The sequence below is a fragment of the Heloderma suspectum genome, chromosome 1, assembly GCF_057233095.1.
Source record: "Heloderma suspectum isolate Gila_16-S chromosome 1, 16-S_ref, whole genome shotgun sequence".
Lineage (NCBI taxonomy): Eukaryota > Metazoa > Chordata > Lepidosauria > Squamata > Helodermatidae > Heloderma > Heloderma suspectum.
This window is the reverse complement of record NC_139458.1, coordinates 11,447,964-11,475,213: the sequence shown is the minus strand read 5'-3', so window position 1 is coordinate 11,475,213 and position 27,250 is coordinate 11,447,964. Positions and strand designations below refer to the sequence as shown.

At 45.1% G+C, this 27,250-nt stretch overlaps 3 protein-coding genes across 25 annotated transcripts in view; 1 reads left to right on the top strand and 2 right to left on the bottom strand.

Moving 5' to 3' along the window:
• KIAA0586 (KIAA0586 ortholog) overlaps nucleotides 1–10,955 on the bottom strand; it is a 102,063-nt gene extending 91,108 nt beyond the window's left edge. For 8 of the 20 annotated variants that reach the window (XR_014787999.1, XM_084835739.1, XM_084835861.1 and 5 more), the window contains exons 1-8: nucleotides 10,732–10,822; nucleotides 9,066–9,427; nucleotides 8,218–8,303; nucleotides 6,984–7,050; nucleotides 5,061–5,130; nucleotides 3,782–3,947; nucleotides 1,885–2,121; nucleotides 1,064–1,244 (exon numbers count right to left, since the gene is read on the bottom strand). Coding sequence is in view for 19 of the 20 variants with exons in the window: in XM_084835739.1 (XP_084691865.1) it covers nucleotides 1,064–1,244; nucleotides 1,885–2,121; nucleotides 3,782–3,947; nucleotides 5,061–5,130; nucleotides 6,984–7,050; nucleotides 8,218–8,303; nucleotides 9,066–9,393 (1,135 nt within the window). In the remaining variant the exon portion in view is untranslated. Of the gene's footprint in view, nucleotides 1–1,063; nucleotides 1,245–1,884; nucleotides 2,122–3,781; nucleotides 3,948–5,060; nucleotides 5,131–6,983; nucleotides 7,051–8,217; nucleotides 8,304–9,065; nucleotides 9,476–10,611; nucleotides 10,823–10,939 lie in introns of those variants that run through there. The other 12 variants (XM_084835781.1, XM_084835791.1, XM_084835846.1 and 9 more) reach the window with 11 other exon arrangements.
• A 233-nt stretch (nucleotides 10,956–11,188) lies between these two features.
• On the top strand, nucleotides 11,189–20,895 carry TIMM9 (translocase of inner mitochondrial membrane 9). Of its 3 annotated transcripts, none has more exons than XM_084835944.1 (4): nucleotides 11,189–11,246; nucleotides 14,883–14,955; nucleotides 15,184–15,279; nucleotides 19,820–20,895. In XM_084835944.1, exons 2-4 carry the CDS (start codon nucleotides 14,917–14,919, stop codon nucleotides 19,952–19,954), a joined length of 270 nt encoding a protein of 89 aa, XP_084692070.1. In that variant the 5' UTR covers nucleotides 11,189–11,246; nucleotides 14,883–14,916; the 3' UTR covers nucleotides 19,955–20,895. The 3 variants fall into 3 exon arrangements, with proteins under 3 accessions (XP_084692070.1, XP_084692063.1, XP_084692078.1); XM_084835937.1 differs by having other exon boundaries at nucleotides 11,222–11,302; XM_084835952.1 differs by lacking the exon at nucleotides 11,189–11,246 and adding an exon at nucleotides 14,671–14,737.
• On the bottom strand, nucleotides 20,250–27,125 carry TOMM20L (translocase of outer mitochondrial membrane 20 like). Of its 2 annotated transcripts, none has more exons than XM_084835914.1 (5): nucleotides 26,777–27,125; nucleotides 25,007–25,050; nucleotides 23,614–23,695; nucleotides 21,375–21,517; nucleotides 20,250–20,533 (listed from the first exon to the last, which is right to left on the bottom strand). In XM_084835914.1, the coding sequence occupies exons 1-5, from the start codon at nucleotides 26,907–26,909 to the stop codon at nucleotides 20,489–20,491; spliced, it is 447 nt and encodes a 148-aa protein (XP_084692040.1). In that variant the 5' UTR covers nucleotides 26,910–27,125; the 3' UTR covers nucleotides 20,250–20,488. The 2 variants fall into 2 exon arrangements, with proteins under 2 accessions (XP_084692040.1, XP_084692050.1); XM_084835924.1 differs by having other exon boundaries at nucleotides 20,339–20,533; nucleotides 21,375–21,472; nucleotides 26,777–27,116.
• Nucleotides 27,126–27,250: the final 125 nt, after the last annotated feature.

The window sequence follows — 27,250 nt, the reverse complement described above, 5'->3', positions numbered from 1 at the left end:
CCATCTGTTTGGTAAGACCTTCACATGAACGGTGTGTGCTGCCAAATCCTTGGTGACTGCTCCAGAGTCATGGAGACCTGCCAAAACCTGAACAGGTTTCAGAAGTGATCTTTTAATTTGGCAAGTCTCTTAGTAGTCAGGAGAAACTGACTGGGGGAATGGGGGGAGAGGAGACTCCTGAGGAGGGGAGGGAATGGATAGGTATAAGCTAGGCAGTTTTATTCCAGTGTGGATTTAAACTATTAACGGGCAGAATCTATAGGGATTATCCAGTAGCCAGGGCTATACAAACTTCTGTTCCTTCTTTGCACAGAGGCTCAAATCCAGACATCACATCAGTCCATGGTAAAGGAAGCTTAATCATAGTTTGATGAGCTCTCTGAATTGAGAAACCATGGTTTGCAATTGGCTGGCAAACCAGAACTAAGAACCATGGTTTGACATAGGTTTGCAACGCTGGTCTGGTGTTGCTGTGGTTATGTCTGTTGCTTCTACCACAGGGGTGGGCAACTTGTGGCCCTCCAGGTGTTTTGGCCTACAACAGCCATTGGCCCTAGCCAGCATAGCCAGTGGTGAAGGCTGATGGCAGTTTTAGGCCAAAACATCTGGAGAGCCACAAGTTGCCCACCCTGCTCCTCAACACAGGCTGCTGAACCACGAAGCTCACAATGAAATTATGCAACTGAAAGGACAATATGAAAGCACACAAGCAATGCTAAACTGTAGTTTGCCTATTGTATGTCTGGAAGCTCACATCATGGTTTGGATTATAAACTATGACGAATTCAAACCATGGTTTGGTGTGATCAGAGTTGCACCACTGTCAAAACTATTGAGCAGACCACTGAAGGCAAGAATTGCTCAGTCATGCACTTTCTTGCTATGGGGCATTAAGCAATTCTTATGTTATACTTGTCTGCATTTTAGGAAGCCTTTAAAACAAAACTGCCATGGGCTACAAAAGACACAATTTTAACAACTGAAAAATGAGACATGCAATAGTGCTCTTTGCTCCTTTACAGTTCTATATAAATGTACTTGAAGACAGAATGGAAAAGAACACCTGAATGTGTCTCGCCTTGTGCATGTGCTGCACTAGAAGAAAACAGATCCTGTTGATGAGGTGAGGTTTGGCTGGCAAGCAGCTTCCCTGCCTTCATGTCATATTTTGCCATTTCTTTGGAAGGTGCTGCATTGACAGCTTGGAAGGCACCCGAATTCAGTGCAGAAGTAATTAAATGGTTCTAAGAGGAAGAGGTTACAGTTTCAGCATGCGAGTCATTTGGCAACAACCTTTGTATACAGAGAGAAAATATCACAAATAATTGCCTGTGATCCTGTCCTGTTTGAAGATGAAGAACATCTTTACCCAAACTGCAAACACGCACCAGGGATAGGCAACAGGGAGATTAGGGGCTCAACTCAGCCTCTATGGACTTCCCGACTGGCCTCTAGTTAACCCAGTCTCCAAGGATCTACCCCCCTTTACTATTCCCCGCAGTCATTTCCTCCCACACAAGAGACACACAGCTAAAGAGAACTGCGAAGCTATTTGTATCTAGAGAGAAGGTCCCACTGCACCCCTTTGATGACTGGGGTCACCCATGGTGCCTGCCCCCCTCCAGCAGCTATTTTCATTTTTAAAAGGGCTATTTTCACCACACACAACTCCTTATTAACGTTGTTTCAACCCAATTATTCCTCAAACTAGGAGATGTGTGCATTACAGTTTTAACTACTTTGTGCAGAAGCACAAAGTAATCGATACAGGATCCCCATGCCCTCCAGATATGCTGGACTATAATGCCCATCATCCCCTGCCAGCATGGCCATTGTTTGATGAGAATAAAAGCAGCAGTGTTCTATATTTTTTCCTGCCAGTACCTGAATATTCATTTGCTGCTGTTGCAAATTTTCCAGATGCTGAATTCGCTGTCCCATGAACAGATTCATCTGTTTTTCAAGCTCGCTGACTCTTTGATGGCAAGGGGACCTGTCAAGCTGCTTAGGCTTCACGTTGGCTTGCTGCTCTGCAACACGCTGCAACTGTTTGTCTGTCTCCTGTAACTTATTAAGTATTTCGGAAACAGAGCTCACTTTTGCTTCCAAATCACTTTGAACCTGAGGGAAAAGGCTCGTGTTAAAATATGAGGAGCTGTGAAGGCCACCCCTTCCCTCCCTCATCCCCAGTTGCAGGTTGGAATAAAAGCTGTCCTTTAACATGGCTGAGCCTGGCCTGAAGATTTGGAGGACCGTCCACCAATTTTAAGGGTTTAATTCATTAAAAGGTTATTAAATCAATTTAAATCTGCTTATTACCAAAATAATAAATATGAGAGCTACCTTTTCAAGGTATCAAAGAAAGTGTAGAACAACACACAGATAAAATCTACCACTCATTATTAGGAGGAAAGTCCATCACCAAAATTCTTTAATTCCCTATTACAGGGACACGCTAGCATCAAAGTAGTATGAAACATACTAGCCTCACCATACACCAACCTTCCCCAATGTGGTGGCCTCCAGATGTGTTAAGACTACAACTCCCAACATCTCCCAGCCAGCCATGGTAGGAGTTGCAGTCCAACACATCTGGAGGGCACCAGGTTGGAGAACGCTTCCATCCACTAATATAGCTAGTAAGTTTTTAGGCATATCTACAACACCCATTTTTCAACTGTTAAACACTTAAGGTAAGCTCCATGGCTTGGATCCAAGATTGCTAAGATTCAAGGATATTTTCAGCCTCCCCCTTTCAGTAACAGCCACCCTCACCCCTAACAAAGGGCCCCTCCCTCCAAACCTGCATCATCCCACATGAGACAAAGGGGTGCTGCAGATGACAAAACTCAGCTTGGCTCCCCCACATGTACATGGAAATGCTTTCTGAGTGTGAACAGGGTTTCCTGGATTGAAAAACATTCCATATGCTCACCAGTATGTATTTTTACAGCTGTAATCTCTATACTGCATTATAAAGGGGAGGGGGGCCTTTACTACAAACCATTTTTGATCTGCACTAACAAGGATAGTTTATATCAAGGGCCAACTGTAGTGCACTGTATACCCTGTATAGTGCACTGAATAGAGTTCTGGATGGATTCCTGCTCAGTCACTGACTCATGAGGTGGCCAGAGGCAGGCCACTACCTCAGCTCCCCATCTTTCAAACCAGAGCAGGAGTGTTTTACTTCCTAGGGTTATTACAAGGCAATATTTGCTCACTACACACATTCTTCAAGAGAAGGAGTCACTAGAAATAGCCACAAAACCCGCCGTTAGAAATAGCCACAAAACCCCCCATTGAACCACAAAACCCCCCATTAGAAATAACCCAAACACCAGCAAAATTAGATGCTCTACCCAGTAGAAATCAACGGCTGAAGTACCTACGACTAACTGTAGGGACAGAGATGACCAAATTGTATTCTCAGATGAGAAGAACCTGTCTGTATATTCTTAATCATTGTTCAGGCCTGTGTCCACAAGCATTAAGGCAACCCTTAATCCAGATACCATGTCTGATTCTTTCTTTCAGGTAGAAACAAAGTACCTAATGCTCCCCTCCCAACCACACAGCTAGCTTCACAAAATTTGCAGAAGGGGAAAACAACAACAGTGTAGCAGAACGAACATGCAAATTAAAACCCATAGTTAATTTGCCTGACACATCCCAAGCATGGGACCTGCTTTCTGTTTCCAGCATGCATGCACACACCAGCACCATTCTCAAACTCGTAGGGTTTAACTTGACAAGGAACTTATCAAAAGCAGCTACTTACTTTGAGAAGTGGGGCGGTAGAAGCAATGGCTGCTGCTGTTGCAGCTGCAATGGTTGCAGCCGAATCCATCTCACTATGTGTTGACTTGGTGCTGTCCTTTTTATCTGGGCGTACATTATCTAGAAGCTGCACCTTCACCTCTTTAAATACAGGAACACTCTGAATTCTAAATGCAAAAGACAGACATGCAAGGGTGTGCAGTGCTTCTTTTAAGGGCATATTTTCCCCTAGCTCTTCTCTAGAGATTGTTTCAGTGAACTAATTTGCCTTGAGTAAATTCATAGATGGGCATTCCATGGGTTCTCCAGTACATCAGAAGATGCCTTACATCAGATCAGGCTATATGTCCATCTAGACCAGGATTGTCTACTCCAACCAGCAGCAGCTCTCCAGGGTTTCAGTAAGCACAAAGTCTTTCCCCATCCCAGCTCCTGGATCTTTCTGATGGAAGATGCTGGGGAATGAACCTGGGACCTTCTGCATGTAAAGCTCAATGGGAGAACACACACGAGGGCCCTCTCCACTTAATAACCTTTCAGTGCCACAGTTTCCCTTTGATGGAAACAAACAATATATTTATTTTCAAAGACTCTAAGCTTTTAGGTTGGATGAAGTCCAGTGGTCAGATAAAAGCCTGAACAGTGATTAAGAATATACAGACAGCCCCATCATCTGGTTACAAGACAGTTGCCTCCTCTTTCTAACAGAGCAGGCTCAGTTTCCCTAAAGAGTGCCTTAGGGGAAGATGGAGCCTCATGATAACATGAACAAGTGTCAACAGGAGGCAGACCTACCCAGCTGGAGTGAGCTTTAGCCCTCTCCTCCTAACACAAGGTGTCTGTTTAACAGTAAATATAACATAAGCATAAAACAGCCCACACACAGGCAAGGTTGTAAGTCCAGATGTTCAGCAGCAATTCTTGTTCTGTGAGCCCTTTGGCCATTTAGAATAATGCACCACCTGGACTGCCTTGAAGACGGGATGCGGTCAAGGCACACACAAAGGAAGATGTCACTTTATTTCATCTGCTCTTCAAGCACTTTCAGGGTGCCACAACTATCATTTCTGTACAATGTATGTGTGGCATGTAAAAGTCAGGATTATGAGAGTTAAATGTATGCCAAACTCCACAATTTCAACAGATTTTTTAAAAGAAAATTAAAGTGAATTGTGGGACATGTGTCCCCCACCCTTTCCCTCAAAATCTGACAGGACAGGAGTAGCACTTTGGAACCACTGCATGAGATCAACCTTTTGTTGCAAGTGGTCACCTCTTACCGTTGTTTAAATACAGCTCTTACAGCCTCCTTCTGTCCAGTATCATACTGGGAGATAAAAATGTCAGCTGCTGTAGAACAAAGGGAGAACAAACTATGCTAAGCAGAAACCAAAATACCAACAAAACACAACCTTATGAGAAAAAAAGCACCTTTCAGACACTACTCAGCAGCAGAAGCTTCTCTACACACAACAAGAACGCATCTTGGGTCCACACCCCTCCTCAACCTCACACAGAATAGAAAGCCAGAACGGGAGATTCCAGGGTTTACTTGAATTGGGATTTCTCCAGCCTTGTTTTTAAGGGGACTGTGGATTGGAGGGCCAGTGATGTAGCACACATCTTAGAATCTCACCATTAGTCATTATTCTGTGCATGATAGGGGGTTCCAGAGAGGAGGTGTTGCAAGTCCAAGAAATGCACTTGATCTCATCAAGACAAGACATTCTAGCTGGGAAGGCTCAGTATCAGCAAGACAAGCCTCAGTGTTGCTTTTCCCCACCCCCCTTTGAACTCTTATACAGAAGCCACCACCATTAATTTTGGTGTGCCATTGTCTCTTTGCAGATGGTCTGAAATGCTTATCAAATACTAGACGTTTACCACATAGAAGACAGACAGCTGGATGGTGCATTTCAAGCTACTGTCAGACACACAACTTTGCAGCACACTCAATAAACCATACCTAAGTTACTGACAAAAATATCACATAAGACACAAATAGATTTTGTCACATGTTGATCAATTCTGAAGCTATTTTAGATTTTTCTTTTAACTGGAAAAGTATTTCATTTTTAAACACATTTTTTCTTCTCTACCCCTAAAATGCAATAAAGTCTACAGAAGTCAGAGAAAAATGTCCACCCCAAACGTTAAAACTAGCAATAAAAATTAACTTAGTTTTGTAAAACGTAATGCTACACATCTGATTTAACAAATTTGTGTATGGGATAATACCCAGAAATCAGGGAAATATTTTTGGTTCAGTTCCAATTCAGGTTCAGCTGCAACTGAAGCTGTTTCAGTACAATAAAGGCTCAGAAACCAGTTCAGTACAAATAACCAGCCAGTTCAGTTCTGTTTCACATGATAAAATTTAAATAAGGTACATTTATAATGATCATTTGCACATTGGGTTGGAGCAAGTTAATTGGGTGGGTGGGGGAGAGAATGACAAAGATTGTTGCATCCTCCTTTTTGCAAGCAGGATTCTTACACTGAAACAGAAGCCTCTCATAGATGGAAGTTCCACAGGAGGCAGATTCTAGATCCAGCCCAATTTATTCTTCAACGTATTTAACAAAACTAGGGAAACAAAGAATTATCAACTCTAAACAGATGGATTCTTTGTTGCCTATCTTGTATTATTGTATTACCACACATACATGTTGTCTGTTTATCCCTTCCAAGCTGTAACATGTATGTTGGCCTAACACCTGTTAGAAAGCAGGGAAAGTCTAATCCCTGCTTAATGATTCCTAGAATAGGCCCTTGAAGAGGGCAGAGAACAGCAGCTTATACAAACCCGAAACATATAAATCCTCCCAGATATGGGTTTTATTTTATATGCTCTTCCTTGTGGAGCCAGTAAGTGAACCACATCAGGTATTTTGTTGTTTCATTCAACCCTTATTCTGAAACAATAAGCTGAATGTTCCCACCATTTCTGTTCTGGTTCAGTTTCAACAGACTTTCAGATAATGATTCAGGCTCTGTTCTGGATCAAGAAAAAAAATGCAGGTTTGCTCCAGTTTTTTATTCATTTTTAGTTTGACCATGACAGAAGTATGAAAATTTGATCTCCAAATGACAAGGAACTAAAGTTGCAATCCTATGCACTTACATGGGTGTAAACCTTACTGAACACAATGGTTCTAGTTTTGGAGTACAGGTGCATAGGATTGCACTGCAAGTTATATTACCTTTTTGTTTACTTGCATCCCCTGTCACTTGTGAAGGAGTATGTACTGCAGCTTCAAGTGCAGAAGTCTGGGGGAAGAAGAGGAGGAAGAGGGAAACATGAAAGAAATTTCCATTCTAGCAAACATAATCATGCTGTTACTTAATTCTAGAGGTCTACACTTGTGAATCTGATGCAGCAAAAAGTCTTCTGACACTTGAAGACTAAGAAATATACTGTGGTATAAGCATGCACCACAATATGTCTGTTAGTTTTTAAGGTACTCCAAGACTCTTGGCTGCATGCCAGCAGCGGGCATGGGAAGAGCAGAGGTGGGTGAGAGGTGGGTTCTCTCTTCCCATCCCCACTCCAACATACACATACCCAACACACAGCCTTCCCCGCTCCCCATTTACTGTTTTCATTGCCTGTCTGTCTGTCTGTCTGTCTGTCTCACTCTCTCTCTCTCTCTCTCACACACACACACACACACACTCCTCCTTTATCCTTCCCCCTCCCTGGTGTGGGGTGGTAGAGAATCTTCATCAGGATCTTGGAGGAGATAAGGGTTACATCTCCTCTCCTCCCACAACTTCGCCTTTCTGGCTTTCCTCTCCCTTCCTGGAGAGGAGAGGTGGCTGCTCTAGCCCACCTTACTCCATAGTTTCTCTCTCAATAATAAGATTCTTGAGGGAGAAACCAGGGCCCAGAGACCTAGAGCATCTTTTGCCACACTAACCTGCTGTATTCTATAGAGTACAGTTGACTGAAGCAGCAAAAGGGCCCATTATAGCCCCCTAAGGTAGAGAAAGGTGTGAGAAGGGGAACTGGGGAGAGGTGAGGGCACCTGGAGGTTGCAGGGCACACCCATGTGGTTTAAACAAACAGCCTCTAGACTAAAGTAGCAGCAAAGTTCAAAAATGAGATGGTAAGGTTTTTAGCAGAGGAGGAAGCACAGTAAAAAGCAGCCAGAATTACGTTCCCTCAACTATCTTAAATTCCAAGTACTCAAAAAACACAAAGACTTTGTCAACATTCAAGTCAGCCATTTCAGTTTGACAATAATAACCTCAAAATAAGAATGCTGTGAAATTGATGAAACATCTAAGGTGATAGTGATCCAGCAAAGAGGTTTTGCCAGAGAGAAATAAACACGGCCAATATTCTGATATTTGGGTCAGCAAGACATAACCATATGGAAACAAATATATGAACTACCCTTTGTAGGTTGAAGAACAGAACACCACTATGCTTACCTCTGGAGACAGCTGTGAGGGCTGTCCATCTTTTTCAAGTGATGGCAGCTGTTCTGAATGTCTGCCAGTATGCTTGTTTAGAGCACCTAAAAAAAATGTTAATTTATTGCATAATCTATTTCTAGATAGCTTGCTTTTCTCAACACACTTAAGCCCAAATAACTTCTGCAGGAAAGCAGAAGGGTCGAGGAAAGACATATTGTGCATGTTGTTAACACAGATTATAATGTTTACACAAGGACTAGAACACACAGAGATTATAATTTATTTAGGTAAACAGCAAGTGTCCTGTTTGTCGTCGCAGACAGCCTCCAGAATCACTCAACCACTACACATTCACAAAGAGTCACTGAAAGCCCAGAGCATGCTAGCAATATAACTATTGTTTAACAAAAATCCGCTGATGGAACTGGAAACTCAAGATCTTACAAACCCCCTTAATACTCAATTGCCTCTCCGTATCCAGCCTCTCCCTTACATCAGAGCAGCTATGCCAATGGCAGCCAGAAGGGCTGTGGAGCTCTCAGCAAAAGGGCTGAGGGTACAGACAAGGCAGCAGACAGAGAAAGCCAAGGCCAAGGCAAAATAAGATGGGACAAAGCATTTGGGATGAGGAATTTGCCAACCCTTGTCATTCAGAGGGCATTTTGTTAGTGGTCTAGATTAAAATGTGTTAACATCACAGAAACACACATTATTACAGGGAGTGTTAAATCCGTAAAGGTAGGCAAGAAGCTCAGATAAAATGTTGTAGACACCTGTAGCAATAAAGCTTTTGATTGACATCAAAATGATGGTGACTGCTGAACTCCAAAACATAAAAGAATTCTACAGCATTACAAACATACCCTCTGTTATACCTCCAGAACTTGCTGCTGTTGGCCTATGAGATGCAGGTTTGTTTGCCAACAATGCTGGAGGAATATAAGCTGCATCACCATTAATCAACATGGCACATTCCGGCTGACATGGTGGAGCCACTTCTCGAAGCTTCTTCACCGAAATGCAGATCTTCTTCTTAGTGCAAGCAGCAGGTTTGCTGTCAGCAGATTTTGCTGTCCGACTGTCGGAGGGTTTCTTTTTCATGTGGAAGCTGGTGGAGTGGATGAGAACGTCACCAGCTGTGAGGCTAGCCAAAGAACCCTCACTGAAGTCACTGGACTCTTCCACTTCCATTAACAGCTCACAGCACAGCTTTCAGCTCTTGCTTCTATTAAACAAAGCACAAGACTAAACACTAAAAGATACAGTTCTAGACAAAATAAAGGGAGAAAAGTGGAAGGAGTAGAAGAGAAGCAGGATGGAGATGCCTACTAATTATTGCTGTGACTATGATAAAACACAGAACATGCTCAAATGACAAAGCCTATCTCCAAATTTATCACAAAGGCTGAACATAGCAGATGACTGCATGCCAAGAAGGGTTCTGCTTACAGATGACCTTAGAATAAAAACATGCATGATCAGTACCTCAGTTAAGTCTCTCCTAAAGGACATTCTATGGAGAAGAAGCCACAACAGGAACTGTGAACTGCCAACTTGCCTGGAAGGTCACAAGACTCTACTAAACAACTGCCACTCCAGTTGAGGTAAATCCCCCATTACCCATATTCCTATATCACAAGGGATACAGAGCTATCATAGATTCTGTAATGGGATATAAACTGGCATAAGAGTTCTGTTGCCCCCCTGCACAGCTTAGGACAACTTCATAGGGCTTCACAGAGGACAGTCACTGTCTACTAGCTCCTTGCAGATGCCAGGGTTCCTTAACCCCTTGTTCAGGGAGGGAGGACATGGCACCCACTATCTACAAAGGCACCCCGGACTCATAAAGCACAAGGAAAAGACCATTTCCCTAAAATGAACACAGGGGTCCTACACACCCGAGTATCTTACAGTGCAAGAGCTCCCTCGCTTCAGACGACTAACACCTGCGGGGTGCAATATTGTTTACAGCAAGGTCGGGCAAAGGCCTCAGGCTCTGCTATACATCCCCTCATCCGGTATTCAGAGGTACGCTACCCCTGTACCCAGAGTTAATAGACCACCTCACCGTGGATGTAATCAAGTCGCCTTTGAAACCCCCATCAGGTGCTGGCCACCGGCAGCTCCCCATCTGCCTTCCCCCACGTTACTGTGGAGCACCTCACGTTAACTCAGCGCAGCTTCCCAGAAGTAAGGCTCCACTGAGCTTTGTGGGCCTTACTCCGGAGTAAACATGCTTAGGACTGAGCTGCGCGCGGAGAGGAAATATTCCGCTTTGCTTTTCCTCGTAACACCGAGAAACTTTAGAAGACAATAATAGCGACGACGGCGAATGCCCGCATAACGGGGCTACCTAGGACCAAAGGCCCCCGCCCGAGGCGGCGGGCAGCACCTGCAAGGCTCTACCTCGCTGCAGCGCGGGGCTCCCCTCGCCTTCCATCCCCGCCGGAGACGGCCGCCTTCCCGCCCCCATCTCTCTCCCCAGGTCCGCACAGCTCCCCCTGTTGCTGTGCAACAGCCACCCACCGGAAACCCCGGTTGCTATAGTAACTGCAGCACCCGCGGCCGAAACTCCCGCCGCTTCCAAACTGGCAAGTTTAGCCCAGCCCCTTGCCAGGCCCTTTTTAAAAAGCGGCCTGGGCGAGGAAAGCGCATGCGCCGCGCTCAACCCGTCCGCGATCAAGGCGCCCAAGACTCCGTGCGCATGCGTTGTAATCTCTCTTTCCCCACCTACCTTCCCCCCCCTTTTCTTTCCCTTGCTCAAGGTTTATTAACTGTCCGGGTAGAAACGAATCCGCTGCACAAGCGGCCCCGCCATCCGTCAGCCCTAACTGTGCAAACACTCGGCTCCATCCGACCCACACGCGGCCTCCTAATGTGCCAGCCTGGTCCAGTGGGGATAGGACCCAAGCCGGCCTTGGGGACAACGGGGACGCTTAGTCGTGGCGCGGGGGACACTTTAGAGTGGTGCACCGCACGCGGCAGATAGAAGGTAAAGCTATCCGAGAGCTTCGCCATCGCTGATTCGTCTCCAGCGCGAGGTATGCGAGAAGGGGCGAAGGAGCCGGGGGGAGGATGCTGGTGGCGGTGAACGCAGGTCAGACGAGGAGGGGATTGTGGGGAAACCAGAATGAAGGAGTCCCTAGAGTCCAGGGCCTAGACAGGGAGCTGAATAGGGGCGCCACCTTTTAAATTTTGGAACTGTGCAGGTACCTTTAGCAACAGCTTACCTAAGAACATAAGAAGAGCCATGCTGGATCAGACCAAGGGTCCATCCAGCCCAGCATTCCGTTCACACAGTGGCCAACCAGCTGTCGACCAGGAACCCACAAGCAGGGCACGAGTGCATCAGCACCCTCCCGCCCATGTTCCCCAGCAACCGGTGTCCATAGGCTCACTGCCTCTGGTACTGGACGGAGCACATAACTATCAGGACTAATAGCCATTGAGAGCCTTTTCCTCCAGGAATTTGCCTAACCCCCTTTTAAAGCCATCCAAATTGGTGGCTATCACTACATCCTGTGGTAGCGAGTTCCATAGTTTAACTATGTGTTACCCTATTTGTTGTTGGAAATAGAAATCTTTTACCACTGATTTTGTATCATTACTATATTTTAATTGATTTTTAAAATATTATTTTTATGTAAACCGCTTAGGGAGCAATCCTGTGGCCGCTAGTCAGCGACTAGACAGCCGTAGGATACATCGGTTTCCAGGAACCTACCTCGGAGCCCGCACTCCGAGGTCAGTTCCCTAAGAACCAACCATTTCCCCCTCCCGCACTGCCTCACAGGCAGCTCAGAAAGGCTCCGTGCTTGGAAGAGGAGCACAGGGCAGCAAAAACAGGGTATTCTAGGGGGCTTTCTGGGGCGGGGAAGGCGTAAATGCTGGTACGACACATCCAACTTGTGGTCTGGCAGCTGCTTCTCCCACTCCGTCTTCCCTGCCCCTGTCTAGCTCCAAATGCAGGGCAGCTGAAGTTCCTCTTCTCCTGCCCTGCTTTGGATAGGTGGTCACCTCTGAGTTCGGAGGCAGCTGCCTATCCCGGTAGGATTGCTCCCTTAGAGATTCTACTATTTTATTTATTTATTTATTAAATTTATTAATCGCCCATCTGACTGGTCACCCAGCCACTCTGGGCGATGTACAACCCACCATAAAACAATTTAAAACAATAAAATTTTACCATAATTTTTTTTTTTTAAATACCCTAACCCACCCCAAATGCCTGCCTGAACAACCATGTTTTTAATGCACGACGGAAGCTCATTAAAGAGGGGGCATGACGGAGTTCCCTAGGGAGGGAGTTCCACAGAGTGGTATATTAAGTGGTATAAAAGTATTACTTGATGATAGAGAAATTTAGCAGATTGCAAAGCTTTTCTTAGCAGGGAGGAAAAGGGCTGGAGAAAGTTTTGCCTGCTTGAATGTTTTGCGTGTCTGGCTGCTGCCAAGTGCACAGGAGCAGGGCTAATAAAAAATGAAAAGATGGCAACCCTAGAATGAAACGGGGAGGTAGGAAGAGGTCGGGAGGGAGGTGTGAGGCTGGTCTTTTGGGTTCCTTGCTGTCTTCTACCGCTGCTCTCCCAAAGGAGGAAGGATTAGAAGAATTAATCATGACCTTGACAGTTCCCTAAGCTACCGCCAGTGGTCCTTCATGCTGGGGAGAGACCTGGAAGCCAATTTAGGGCATAGGCAAGAGTTTGGAACTGGGAGCCCCGAGCTCAAATGCCACATTGGCCATGGATGTGCATTGGGCAAGTCGTGTATCGAACACGTATGTGGCAGAAAATGTGCATCTTCTGCTGCCTGTACACTTATGTATTCATATCATAGCTGTGCATGTTATGTTCTACGTTTACATGTGAAAATGTAATGTGTGAAGGAGAGTATATGGGGTTGTTGGAGGATTAACTGGCTAAAGACTATAAGCACTTGTATGATAGAAAAATCAAAGGCATTAATAATGAAGTGGCTGACCATGACTGCCTCACTCTTGTAACCATCATCAGTTCTACGTGTAGTCATGTATATTAATGAAGGATGGCCCATCCTGCTTGTTGGTTCCAGGTGTGGGTGGGGAGAGGTTTGTTTTTTTCATGTAGTCCTTTTTTTAACCCAAGGAGCCTCTAAAGCTACCAACTGTGACACTGTCAGTGCCAGGCTCAGGAAGGAGGGAGCATGTTGTGGTGGCTGCATTATATTAGGGACTTTGAGGGGTGGGCAAATTTCAGCTTGCACGATCTATTTGTGTGTTTTTTTATGAGAACCCTGAGAACCGCCAACCAGAGCCAAGTGCAAAATAATGCCTCAGTCACGGGGACACACACTAAGAATTAAGGAAGAGGGTGCCTCTGAGCATGTGTCAGCTCAGGAGTTTGTCAGGACCAAAACCAAGCTCACAAGCCCTTTCACACAAAATCCCACTCCTGCTTCTCTCCCCGCATTCTTTTTCAGCAACCGAATTTGTGTGTGAGAGAGAATCTTTTTAGTTGTTCCTGCTGTTAGACAGCTGGGAGACAAAAACCCTTGCTGATCTACTGCAAATCACCTAGAGCTCTACTGGTAGATCCCAATCTGTCTTCTGTCCACTCCTGTGCTATATTTCTTAAGTTCCTGCAGTGTGCTTCCTCTTTCTCTGAGAACCAGCAAAAGTGCTTCCTAGAGGAAAGGTGCATTGTTTGGCTAATCCTGCTGGCAGGGGAAGTGAAGGTAAATACATGGTCAGCTTCAGATGGTGATGAGGTTGGCCATTTGCTGGGGGCCCCAAAGAGGCCAAGGGCTTACTGCCCAATAGTGTTGCTATTCCAGAAGGCTGGAAGCAGGGTCAGGAAGTTTATGTAGCTCAATAGTTAAGGATGTTTTGCCTGAGAGCCTTCAACCCCACTGGATATCTTCTGGTGGGGGAGGAGGGCATATTGTTGGAGGAAGGGAGGAGACAAGGACTGCTCTGGGACTTTGGTCACCTAGCTGTTACAGTAACGAGTATTTGAATAAGTGCTGGTTAGTGAATATTTGACGTAATTATCAGGACATGTCCATGTAGCAACAAAGGCTGGAATCCAACAGTGTCCTTCCACCAGTAGAATGAAAATTACAGGTGGAAGGGATTTTCCCTCCCTTCTGCAGCCCCCTGTACCCTCCCAGATCTGTTCTGGAGGGTTGTGGGACCCTTCAGAACTGATTTGGGGACACATGGGGAGCTACGGCGGGGTGGGTGGGCAAGTCCTGTCACACGAACAGGGGTCTACTTATGCGATGTTGGATTTAAGCCAAAGTGCAGAACTGTTGTGTTTAAGATGCTAAAATGTATATTCTTAAAGTCAATGTGTTACCTATTTTGAAGTTAATATAAATGGGTCACAGGAAGTATCCTGGTTTGATTTTATAGGATTATTAGCAGGCCAGATCCCTTTAAAGATGTACATTAACCTCACCTGGCTGAAAAACAAAACTATGTAAATTGAAAGATCTGCGTAGTATTCCCCTGGGTACTACACTTCCTAAGTAGCCAGCTTCATGGTGAATAAAGGTACTTTTTACCTCTTTCTTCTCTCCTTCCTTGCTTTTCCTTCTTACAGGATATACATTTAAAAATAAAGATTTAAGCTGTAGAATATTACATTTCAGGCACAAGTGTTTTGGATTGAATTTTGGCCTACATGTCTTGTATTTAGTTTAGGTGGCGGTTGGCTGAGCAAGCGCTAAATTATGGCTGGGCAAATATCGGAATCTGATCAGATCAAGCAGGTAAATGGTGTATCTCTAAATGATTTTTGTATGACCCAACAGTGTGGCAACTTGAATGATATTCCCTAATAGCCGTACCAAATAATGTATTTATGACTGCAGAGTGGGTAATTACTATGTGCTGTCTGTGCCCTTCAGTTTGATGGGTGTTGCTCCCTCCCCCAATGCTTATTCTCCTGTGAAGGAAGGATCCACCCAGTTCTGAAGATCTGTTTGATTTATTAACAGTTCAAGGAATTTCTTGGGACCTACAACAAACTGACAGAAACCTGCTTCCTGGATTGTGTGAAAGATTTCACTAGCCGAGAAGTTAAGCCAGAAGAGGTATGTGGCTCTTCTATATGCTTTGGATTTTTACCCGGTGGAACATCTGTGTAAATCTAAAAGTTACAGTTTAATCAAGACAGGAAGCTAAACCATCCAGTACAAAAAATGCAGCTTTTCTCATACATATAATGCCCAGGTCAGACCTTAATTGGAGTGAACATTAAAAAAAAACCCACTGGGGTACCAGGGTCCAAAAGTCCAACTAATCCAGCATCCTGTTTCCAACATTGGTCAGCCAGATGCCTCTGGGAAACCCACAAACATAAAAATATAAGAAGGGCTTTGCTGGATAAGGCAAAAGATCTGTCTAGCCCAGTATTCTGTTCACACAGTGGCTGACCAGATGCCCATGGGAAGCCTACAAGCAGGACACGAGTGCAACAGCACCCTCCCACTTACGTTCCTCAGCAACTGCTATTCAGAGGCATATAGTCATCATAACTAGTAGCCATTGATAGCCTTATCTTCCGTAAATTTGTTTAATCTCCTTTTAAAACAGTCCTAGTTTGTGGCCGTTACTACTTATTGTGATAGAGAATTCCATGGGTTAAATATATACGGTGTGAAGAAGTCCTTCCTCTTACCTGTCCTGAATCTCCCACCATTCAGGTTCATGGGATGACCCTGGATTCTAGTATCCGCTTTCTCCACACCATGCATAACTTTATATACCTCTATCAATTCCTCCCCTTACGCACCCTTTTTCTACGCTAAAAAGCCCCAAATGTTGTCACCTTTCCTCGTAGGGGAATTGCTCTAGCCCCTTGATCATTTTGGTTGCTCGTGTCCAACTCTACAATATTCTTTTTTTAGCTGCGATGACCAGAACTGTATACAGTATTCCAAGTGTGGTCACAGCATAGATTTGTGTAAGGGTATTATGATATTAGCAGTTTTATTTTCATGGATAAAATCATAGAATAGTAGGGTTGGAAGGGGCCTATATGGCCATTGAGTCCAACCCCCTGCTCAATGCAGGAATCCAAGTCAGAGCATCCCTGACAGATGGCTGTCCAGCCTCATCTTGAATGCTTCCAGTGTGGGAGAGCCCACCACCTCCCTAGGTAATTGGTTGCATTGTTGTATTGCTCTAACAGTCAGGAAGTTTTTCCTGATGTTCAGCCGGAATCTGGCTTCCTGTCACTTGAGCCCATTATTCCGTGTCCTGCACTCTGGGATGATCGAGAAGAGATCCTGGCCTTCCTCTCTGTGACAACCTATCAAGTCCTTGAAGAGCGCTATCCTATCTCCCCTCATTCGTCTCTTCTCAAGGCTAAACCTGCCCGGTTCTTTCAGTCTCTCTTCATAGGGCTTTGCTTCCAGTCCCCTAATCATCTTTGTTGTCCCTCTCTGAACCCTCTCCAGTTGGTCTGCATCCTTCTTAAAGTGTGGTGTCCAGAACTGGACACAGTACTCCAGATGGGGAACTAGGACTTCCCAGGATTTGGAAGCTATGCTTCTATTAATGCAGCCCCAAAGAGCATTTGCCTTTTTTGCAGCCACATCACATTGTTGGCTCATATTCTAGCTTGTGATCAGCAACAATTCCGAGATCCTTCTCGCTTGTAGTGTTGTTGAGCCACGTATCCCCCATCTTGTCACTGTGCATTTGGTTTCTTTTTCCTAGGTACAGAACTAGGCATTTATTCCTTTTCAATGTCATTCTGTTGTTTTCTGCCCAGTGCTCCAGTCTATCAAAATCACTTTGAATTTTGTTTCTGTCTTCTAAGGTATTAGCTATCCTGCCCAATTCTGTGTCATCTGCAAATTTGATCAGCATTCCCTGCACCTCCTCCTCCAAGTCATTAATAAAAATGTTGAAGAGTACTGGGCCCAGGACTGAGCCCTGCAGTACCCCACTCGTTACCTCTCCCCAGTTTGAGAAGGTCCCATTGATCAGCACACTTTGAGTCCGATTCTGTAGCCAACTGTGGATCCACCGGATCATTGACTCATCTAGCCCACTTTGAGCTAGTTTCCTCATCAGGATATCATGGGGTACTTTGTCGAAAGCTTTGTTGAAGTCGAGGTATATTACGTCCACAGCATTCCCACGGTCCACAAGGGAGGTTACTTGATCAAAAAATGAGATCAGATTAGTCTGGCAGGACTTGTTTTTGACAAATCCATGTTGGCTTCGAGTCATCACTGCATTGTTTTCAAGGTGCTTCCAGATGGATTGCTTTATCATCTGCTCCAGAATTTCCCCAGGGATTGATGTCAGACTGACTGGTCTGTAGTTCCCAGGTTCCTCCTTTTTACCCTTTTTGAAGATAGGGACCACATTATCCCTCCTCCAGTCATCTGGCACTTCCCCCGTCCTCCATGATTTCTCAGAGAGAATAGACAGCGGTTCTGAGAGTTCTTCTGCCAGTTCCTTTATTACTCTAGGATGCAGTTCATCTGGCCCTGGGATTTGAACTCATTCAAAGTAATGAGGTGTTCCTTGACCATATGCCTATCAATCTCAAGCTGCAATCCTGCCCCTTCAGCCTGTACTTCGGCTTTGCCAGGGGGGTCAAAAGACCCTCTTTTGGGAGAAGACTGAGCCAAAGTAGGAATTGAGCACCTCTGCCTTTTCTTTGTCATCTGTTATCGTTTTGCCATCTTTATTTAATAGCTGAACCACCATTTCTTTCCTCTGCCTTTTACTATGCACATAGCTGAAGAAAGCCTTTTTGTTGTTTTTTAGCATCCCTCGCTAACCTCAACTCGTTCTCAGCTTTAGCCGTCCTGACGCCATCCCTGCAATTCTGTGCTACCTGCCTGTACTCTTCCCTTGTTACTTGGCCTTCTTTCCACTTCCTGTATGTGTCCTTTTTTGTTTTCCAGTCATCTCTAAGTTTTTTGTGAAGCCACATTGGCTTCTTCTGTTGTCTTCCACCTTTTCTTCTTGTTGGAATTGTTTGTGATTGTGCCTTGAGAATTTCCTTTTTTAAAAGCTCCCACCCATCATGGACTCCTTTCCTCATTAGAGTCACTTGCCATGGGACCTTACTGATCATTGTTCTGAGTTTATTAAAATCGGCTTTCCTAAAATCCAGGGTATGCGTTTGACTACACTCGGCTTTTGCTTCCCTTAGAACCAAGAACTCCAGTACAACATGGTCGCTTTCCCCCAGAGTTCCTGTAACTGCTACTTTATCCACTAAGTCATCTCTGTTGGTTAGGATCAAGTCAAGGATAGCCGATCCTCTAGTTCCTTCCTCTACTTTCTGTAGGAGGAATTTATCTGCCACACAAGTCAGGAATGTCCTGGAGGAGCCATGTTTTGCAGAATTTGTCTCCCAACAAATATCAGGGAAATTGAAGTCCCCCATTGCTACTACATCATGCTTCCTTGAAACATTGGCTGTTTGCTTTTCAAGAGTTTCATCCTCGTCTTCTGACCATCAGGTTCCTTTTATTCTTTGCTCCATTTATTTTGATCCAGATGTTCTCAGTGGGGCTACCAAGCTCATCCTCCTGTATTTCTGTGCAAAGAGATGTATTTTTCACATACAGTGCAACCCCACCTCCCGTTCTGTTCCTCCTGTTCTTTTTGAACAAGTTATATCCTTCAATTGCTGTATTCCAGTCATGAGAGTCATCCCACCAAGCCTCAGTTACACCTATCAAGTCATAATTTCCCTCTTGTATTAAGAGTTTCGATTCCTTTCCTAATGGTCCCCAACATGGAATTTGCCTTTTTCACAGCAGCCACACACTGAGTATGAAGGCAATAGTCCTGCCACCTTGTATGTCCCCAGTATCTGATATTGGAGTTCCGCTGCCTCTGAACATGAAGGTTCCATTTAGCTATGAATGGGTGAAATCTAACACTGTACAAGCAGAAGACAAACTCACACATTGGATCCTTTCCTCCTCCCCCTGCCACCCCGGGCAGGCACCTGCACCCCCAAAAAGACTCTAGTTAAGGGGACCTACTCCTTGTGGGCTCTGTCGTACAGAGCTGCAGTGTGAGAGGGAATTGCCAAAATTGGGAGCCTTGCACGAGTGATGCAGGATCCCCCTGCCTGAGCTGCCTTCTGCTTGTGCAATGTGGATTTCACCCAGCGTTAATAGCCATTGATAGATTTCTCCTCCAGGCAATGCCAAATGCTTTTAAAAAGCCATATAAGCCAGTGGCCATCACTGTATTCTGTAGCAGTGAGCTGTCCACCAAGACCCCAAATAAAGCAAGTGCGTTGCCTACAGTTCTGTTTCCTTGATGTTGGAATCATAAAGGTCAGAAAGTCATGGTCCAACCAACCCCATACCCCAAGATAGGATCCTCTAAACATGTTATTTAGCCTTATTTCATCATTGTAGCCCTTCCAGATGTTGTGGCCTACAACTCCCATCAGCCCTAGCCAGCATAGTCAATGGTAAGGGATGCTGGGAGTTGCAGGCCAAAATATCTGGAGGACCAGAAGTTGCGCACCCCTGATTTATAGGAACTATGAAAAGGCATTTAAAATACTTGGCAGTCAAAAGCATTAAATGAAAAAACGTGAGTGACTACCAGGGTCCTACTATCTCTCCCTTCTTGATACAGATGAGTTGTTCAGAACACTGTTTACAGAAGTATTTAAAAATGACCCAGAGGATATCTATGAGATTCCAGGAGTACCATATTCAGCAGAATGAAGCACTGGCTGCCAAAGCAGGACTTCTTGGCCAGCCTCGCTAGAAGGCGGGAGATTTGTCTACGTGAAGGAGTGCCAACGTTGATTGCATTGCACGTGAGGGTGCGTTGTTTCCACTGCTGCTGTGGCAACGCCCTCCGCTGCGGAACAGAACAGCTCAGCGAACAATTGAACTGTGGAAACTATCGGGCTGGCAGCAGCCTTGGAGTTGGCAGTGGCCATGCAGCTGATGGAGCCCGTTCCAAGATCATATTTTCCCGTGCAGTGGAATAATGTTGATGCCGCCTTTTCTGCAGGCCTATGGACTGGTTCTGCCGGTCACTAGGTTAGAGATGGGGAGGGAGCAAACACCTTTTTTAATTTTTTGTTGTTTCTCATACAGTGACTGTTCATTTTAAAACACAAGTGAGTTATCCAAAAATTATATTCAAAAGTGTCTAAAGCAAGGTTTATTTTTTATTTAATCAAACTAAAATAATTGGAAATTACTGTTTATATGGAGAGTCTTTTGAAGTGAGGTCTTATAGGCTGTCATAAGGTCCTGCCTTAAGTGTCACCTTTTGTGCGATGCCGCCTTTTCATTCATCTCTAACATCCTGCTCGTTCAGGGCTGTCTCAAGCCGCTAGCAGAGGGGGGAAAAGAAGTCAGTTGCAAGAGTACTAAGGCACCAAAATGTTTGAGTTCTGGATCTTTAAAATTCCTGAGGACAGACATATGGCCTTAGATGGCACCTCTTATTTCCTGCAGCCTAAGGGTGCTTGTACTCCTTGCCTTTCAACTTATAGGGGAGAAATACCTCCTGCAGTAAACAAATGAAAGCAGGCTACTTGGACATAACTAGGGCTGAACTTGTACAACATGCACCACATTCAAATGTATTTAAAATAATGGCACTGTGGGCCCAAGGAACAGTTTAGGAGCATCTGAACCTGCAGACCACTGGAAATCTCATGTGGAGTATTAATAAAAACAAATTAAGCCGGCTGGGGCGTTGTAGGACTTATTGCCATCTAAACATGCGTAAGATTGCGCCCTAAGTAAAATGTAGTGCTATCACTTAAAATCACTTAGCAAGGTTCAGTTCTGGCTAGCACAGTACTAGTTCTTGTGTACAGTGTACTAAAGCAATGCTCTTCAGTACTGCCACTGTGCAGAGAGAATGGTAGGCCCAATCAGATGTTGCTACGTGGTAATACCTATTGCCTCCTTTCTCCAGGAGTCAGAGCCAAGGCCTTGCTGCTGGGTGGGAATCTCTTCCTTCTGAATTCTTCTCTTTTCTGAAAAGCTGAGCCCCTAATTGCCTGTTTGCCTTCAGGAGCCTCTGCTATATTAAGTCCTAACTCTACAAAGAACTAGAATCTTAGGGCCTTATGAATTGAAAGCTCTCCACATTTGAACACCATGCTGGTTAGACAGTGAGCTTAATGCATCATTTGTGTTTCAAAAGCTTAAAATGTACCTACTTGCATTGCATATGGAATGCTGTGCACAAGCATCTCAAAGACTTGGGGAGGTAGAGTCTGTTCCAAGACTTGCATTAGCTGGTTTGGATGTGTACACACTGAAATGGCATTGGCGAGGTGTTCAATGCTCTTCCTGTGCTCTCCTGTAATTCATACTCCCAAAACTCAATCGACATGATCCTTAGAACTACAGTAAGCATCTACACTCCACGCACCACTACCAACCTCGGTCTATATCTGTAGTGTTCCCTCAGCTGTCCTGCCTCCTGCTCTCTTCATCCACTGCACTACTGTAGAACAAAATCATATTCTTGCTTGCTATAGCAGCTGAGAGAAAAGGGTGGGTGAAGTGACCAGTGGAAGACAAAGGCAGCAGTTATCTCCTCCCTTGCTGCCTCAGATTTTAAAACCTTAGGCACAAGCTTCAGCAAAGACCTGAGAACCCTATGTAATATTATTATTATTATTTAGCATGTCCAGTACAATAAAACCACTGTCTCCTGAAAAAGTCAGCTTGGGTGATTGGAGGGTTAGGACAGCCCCCGCTCCACTCACATGCTTGCCCACAGGACCTTAAGTGGGAGTGGGGTGGAGGGAATATGGCTTTAGTGCTTTCATGTGTATCTCTGTCCCTTGTCCATGGCCACTACTAACTTATGATCATAAGTTGCCTTGTACTAAATTTGGCACTAGATCCATCTAGTCTAGGATTGTCTGCACCATCTGGCAAAGAGGCTCCGAGGTCTGAGGCTCAGAGAAGTCTTCCCTGGTCCTGCCACATGAGGTCCTTTAATTCAGCCTTCTCCACCTGGTGCCCTCCTGATGTTTTGGGATGTAACCCTAATGGCCATACTGGCTGGGAATTATGGCAGTTGCAGTCCAATACATCTGGAGGGCACCAGGTTGGGGAAGGCTGCTTTAATTGGTGATGCCTTGGACTGAACTTGGTACGTGCAAATCATGTGCTCTATAGTTCGGTTGTAGCCCTTCCCTTAAATGTGTTCTCCTGCCATTAGCTTCCTTCTTGCTCTTTGCCATCACAGTGATTGGCAAAATATCCAGATGATCTGGATCCCTGAGAGAAGATGAATGATAGCCAGTAAAATAATATACACAGTGTTGTAGTTTTTGAAATGCATATATAAAACTTCTCTCTCTCTTTTTTTTTTTTGTAAAGACCTGAAGTGCCTGTTTGGACATAATGGCAGTATTCAACAGCAATTCATGGGCTAATTACCCCATGAATGATGGGTACGTGAGCTGCAACAACCTACGAGTGCCACAGTCGTAGGTTGTTGTGGGAAACCAGAAGTGGCTCATGCACAGTGTGCATCCCCACAATTTGTGGGTTATTTAACCCATGAATTGCTGCCATTACATCTGAACAGGGCCATACCCTTAGGTCTTAGTAAAAATTGGAGGTAGTAGAAAACATGCAGATAGTGCAGCTTTCAAAATTAGGGAGAAAACGCAAAAGGATCAAGGGAAGACCATCTGTACCTTTTTACTGCTCCGCCTCCACAGTAATTTTAAAAACACTCTTAGACTGTTTCCCCAGTAAATTATTCCTATAAATTTAGGACTGGATTGTTACAAGATACATTGAGCATCATGTTTCTAATTTACAGAGGGATAAAATGATGATGATCCAACTTCTCTTTGCCCAACATCTTCCTTCAGCTTATATGAGGTTCAAATTACTCTACAGCACCAAAGCTATACAAACAGAGGTCATTTGAAATCAAGGTTGTCCCATGAGCAAGATCAGAGTTGTACCTGTTCTGTAAATCAGAGCCACTTTTAAAGGGACAGAACTTCTTTACCATCACTATCGTTAGGGGAAAGGTCACAAACAAGTCAAATTATAGGGGCTCTCGTCAATATTCAATTTCAAAAGCAGAAACTTTCAGTTCACCTTTCCTTATTTATTAGCCACACATCTGGCCAGCTACCCAGCCACTCTAGGCGGCGTACAATACTAATAACACGAAATAAAACGAATGTATTCCCACAGGATGCTCCTCACAAAGAGGAATACGCACAGGCATGAATATGCTTGTAGTGTGTCCAAATTATCTCACTCGTCTGTATTAATAAGGATCATGAGATAATACTAATGGATAATTTTCAAGCAATATAGTGTGTGTGTGTGTGTGTGTGTGTAAGTAAGTGTAAGAGAGAGAGAGAGAGAATGTGTGTACATATATGCACATTCCAAAACAATTCCTCCTGTCCTTACCTCTTGCCAACCAGAGCTCCCCCAGCTGAATCTCTTGCAGAAAGAACTCTTGCACCTTAGCAGTTCCTTTCAGCTGACGTAACTAAGGGTGTTACAAACATATTATCATCTTAGAAAAATGGAGCATCAAATAATCTGTTTGAGGGTTAATGAGAATAAGGCTGTAAGAGAAAATAAAATATGTCCTTTTCTAAGGTTAAATTTCCTATGCTTGGAATTAACCCTGCAAAGGCTCCCATGCCTGTATTTTGTAAATAAATCCATTAACTTTAGCAGGGCTTCAGTTTCTTGAGAATACTCAATAGGTACTAGCATGTACAGGGCATATGTAGTTGCAGAATTATTTCCATATTACTAGACTCGTATTTTAACATTCAGAAAACTAACTGTCACTACCTGAAACACTATCATGTGAAATTGGAGCGTCTGTATGACCAGTCACCACAATATAAGTCCCACTACTAGAAACACATGAATTATATTTCTGACATGGCCTTCAGAGCTGAATACACCTCTCATCCCTGCCGTATCAGAAAGGATTAGAGACTGAGGCAGCACTACAGTTTTTTAAGAGCTACATAGGACATTCACCCTGAGCAGGAGGAGCACACCTAATCTGCATATTCATTAGTTGCATATAACTGCAAGGAAAACTACAGTTAAGTAAATGTGTTACATTTTTGCTCCAATATTTATACCCCCAAACTTAACCGATTTTGAAAACTCATTGTAGATATGGAAGTAATGTAAATTAACAAAATAATTTGGGCTATTTGCCTCTAGCCTAAATATAGTCTAAATATATTGCTAAGCTATACCTCTAGAACCATGAAGCCTAGCAATTTTTTAAAAAACGAACGTTGAGATTCTCAAGGATTTATGAAGGTTCTGTGAAATAAACTCAGGACCTATGTGAGGCCCTGAAGCTGTCCCCTTAATTATAATGTAAATTTGTTATTTTAAAAAATTGTTTTCACCATGCACTTTACTGATGTCAGCAAGTTGTGGCCTTCTCTCATTTTTAAAACGGGTCCTCACCGTGGGGGGGGGGGGAATTGATCAATTGCAATGCTATGCAGGTTTAGACAGAATCAAGTCCTACAACTCTAGCGCATAGCTAGCTGGGGAATGCTGAGAGTTGTAGGACGTTTTCCTGTCTAAACCTGCATAGGATCGCACCCTTAAAGTCAAATTCTCACAACTAGTTCTGACTGCTGCATGTGCTGGGATTCCAAAGCGGCATAACAGCCTCCATGAAGGCTGAGAAGCATAAAGTAGACCCGAATTGTGGCTTTTGTGTATAAAAACGTTCCTGCAAAGATGAATGAAGTTGTATTTTAAGGCTAATACACCATCTGAAAAACCTGCACCACTTCTAAATGTAATCTTTCACCTCTGCTTCATGCTCTTTTGCCTTTTCATGTTCTTTTCTTCTTTCTGCAATAGTAACATGGAATATTTAGTATCTACATGTAATAGCCCAGAACTCTGAATAGCTTAAATTGGCTACTGTCGTTATTTCTTTCCCTGCTCTTGGTTTACTCTAGTCTAAAGGCCAAACAAGAAGTGATGTAAGAGATCCATGACAGGATCTTCTGATATGTTTTCTTCTACTCAAATGCAGCTTTTCCGGTCTAAATTGTCCTTACCCCAAAGCTAGTCTTAGCCTTGCAGAGGAAAAAATACAGAGCCCCTTATGGAAAACAATTAGAACCCATGGTAACTTTAAACTCTAACTTTAAATTAAAAATGGTATTGTTGGGAGAACCAATGAAGGAACTACCTCATCTCGAGTGGTATGAACTTAATAAGTGTTCTAATAAGAAAATTGTATGTCACTGGGAGGAAAGAAGCCTATAAATCAAAACTGTATGGAGCTGTTCCTGTTCACCTGTCGAAGTCCCTCGCTCCTGCACGAGAGCTCTGTCTTGGGGGGGGGGGGGGTAGGTGGGAGACCCCTGGTCTTTAATTGCATGTTCCCTCTCCAGCAGCAGTTGTTTGCTCCAGCACTAACTTCAGCAGTGAAGGACTTTGTCTTGCTTAACGCAGATGCACCAAAGAGAAGTTGTTTGATCTCCACTTTGGCAGCGCAGGCAGTAAAGGGAAATACTTTAATGCCGAAGTCATTCACGGAATAAAGTACTAGGTGCACAGGCATTCTATGATAATCACAAGGCTACATTAAAAAAATGAAGATCATGGCATCTGGCCCCATCAGTTCCTGGCATATAGAAGGGGAAGCAATGGAAGCAGTGACAGATTTTACTTTCTTGGGCTCCAAGATCACCGCAGACGGTGACTGTAGCCCTGAAATTAAAAGACGCTTGCTCCTTGGGAGGAAAGCTATGGCCAACCTAGACAGCATAGTAAGAAGCAGAGACATCACCTTGCCGACAAAGGTCCGTCTAATCAAAGCTATGGTTTTCCCAGTAGCAACGTATGGCTGTGAGAGCTGGACTATAAGGAAGGCTGAGCGCCGAAGAATTGATGCTTTCGAACTGTGGTGCTGGAGAAGACTCTTAGGAGTCCCCTGGACTGCAAGGAGGTCAAACAAGTCCATCCTAAAGGAAATCAACCCTGAGTGCTCATTGGAGGGACAGATACTGAAGCTGAAGCTCAAATATTTTGGCCACCTAATGCGAAGAGAAAACTCCCTGGAAAAGACCCTGATGCTGGGAAAGACTGAAGGCAAAAGGAGAAGGGGACGGCAGAGGATGAGATGGCTGGATAGCATCACGGATGCCATGAAGATGAACTTGAGCACGCTCCGGGGAGAGCGCAGGACAGGAAGGCCCGGCGTGCTGTGGTCCACGGGGCACGAAGAGTCGGGCACGACTGAACGACTACATTCTGTGATATGCTCCAACTGTGCCTATTTCCCGGTCAGTCACTGCCCCCAAATTCCCTTCTGGGACGGTCCGGGGAACCGCCTCTTTAAAATGTCGCTAGAGTCGACATTTCACTCCCCTCCCCGCCCCCCCCGGCCGGATCCATTTGTGTTTAACCAACGAAGCAAAGGTTCTCCTCGCTTTTAACCGCGGACCGGGCGTTGCCCGTCGGGCAGTTTAGAAACCTTAATGACGCTTAATAATGCCCCGCGGGGTGGCACAAGCTTCGTGCCTGAGGCGGCGCGGGAGGAGCCGCCGCCGCCGCCGCCACTCACTTTCCCTCAGCCTCCGCTGGAAGCCGGGGGCGCGCCGCCGCCTCCCGTCGAAATAGAGGCAGTAGCCGAGCACGGCCAGGCCGCAGGCGCCCGCCAGCAGCCAGGGCAGCGCCCGCCGCGGCCAGCACGCCATGGCCGCGCCCCCTCTCCCGGCCGCAGGGCCGGCGGCGCGAGGGCGCGAGGAGGGGCGGCGGCGCTACTCGCCCGCCTCCGCCGCCCCTTCCCCGCGCGCGCCGGTGTTGGTCGGAGGCGAGGGGAGGCCCCGTCATTTAGCAACAGCAACGGCTCTCTCGGTCTGCGGAGGCCGCGGCGCCGACAGGGGCCTCCGCTTCCATCTGCCCTCAGGCGAAAGGAAAGGGGGCTTAACGCGCCGTGCGCAGAGGCCGGGAGGCAGCGAGCCTGCTCTAGCCCGCGTCGGGCGGCCGCTTGGCTTCGCCTACTGGTGTGCGACGTTGCGGGTGAAGCGCGGGAGTG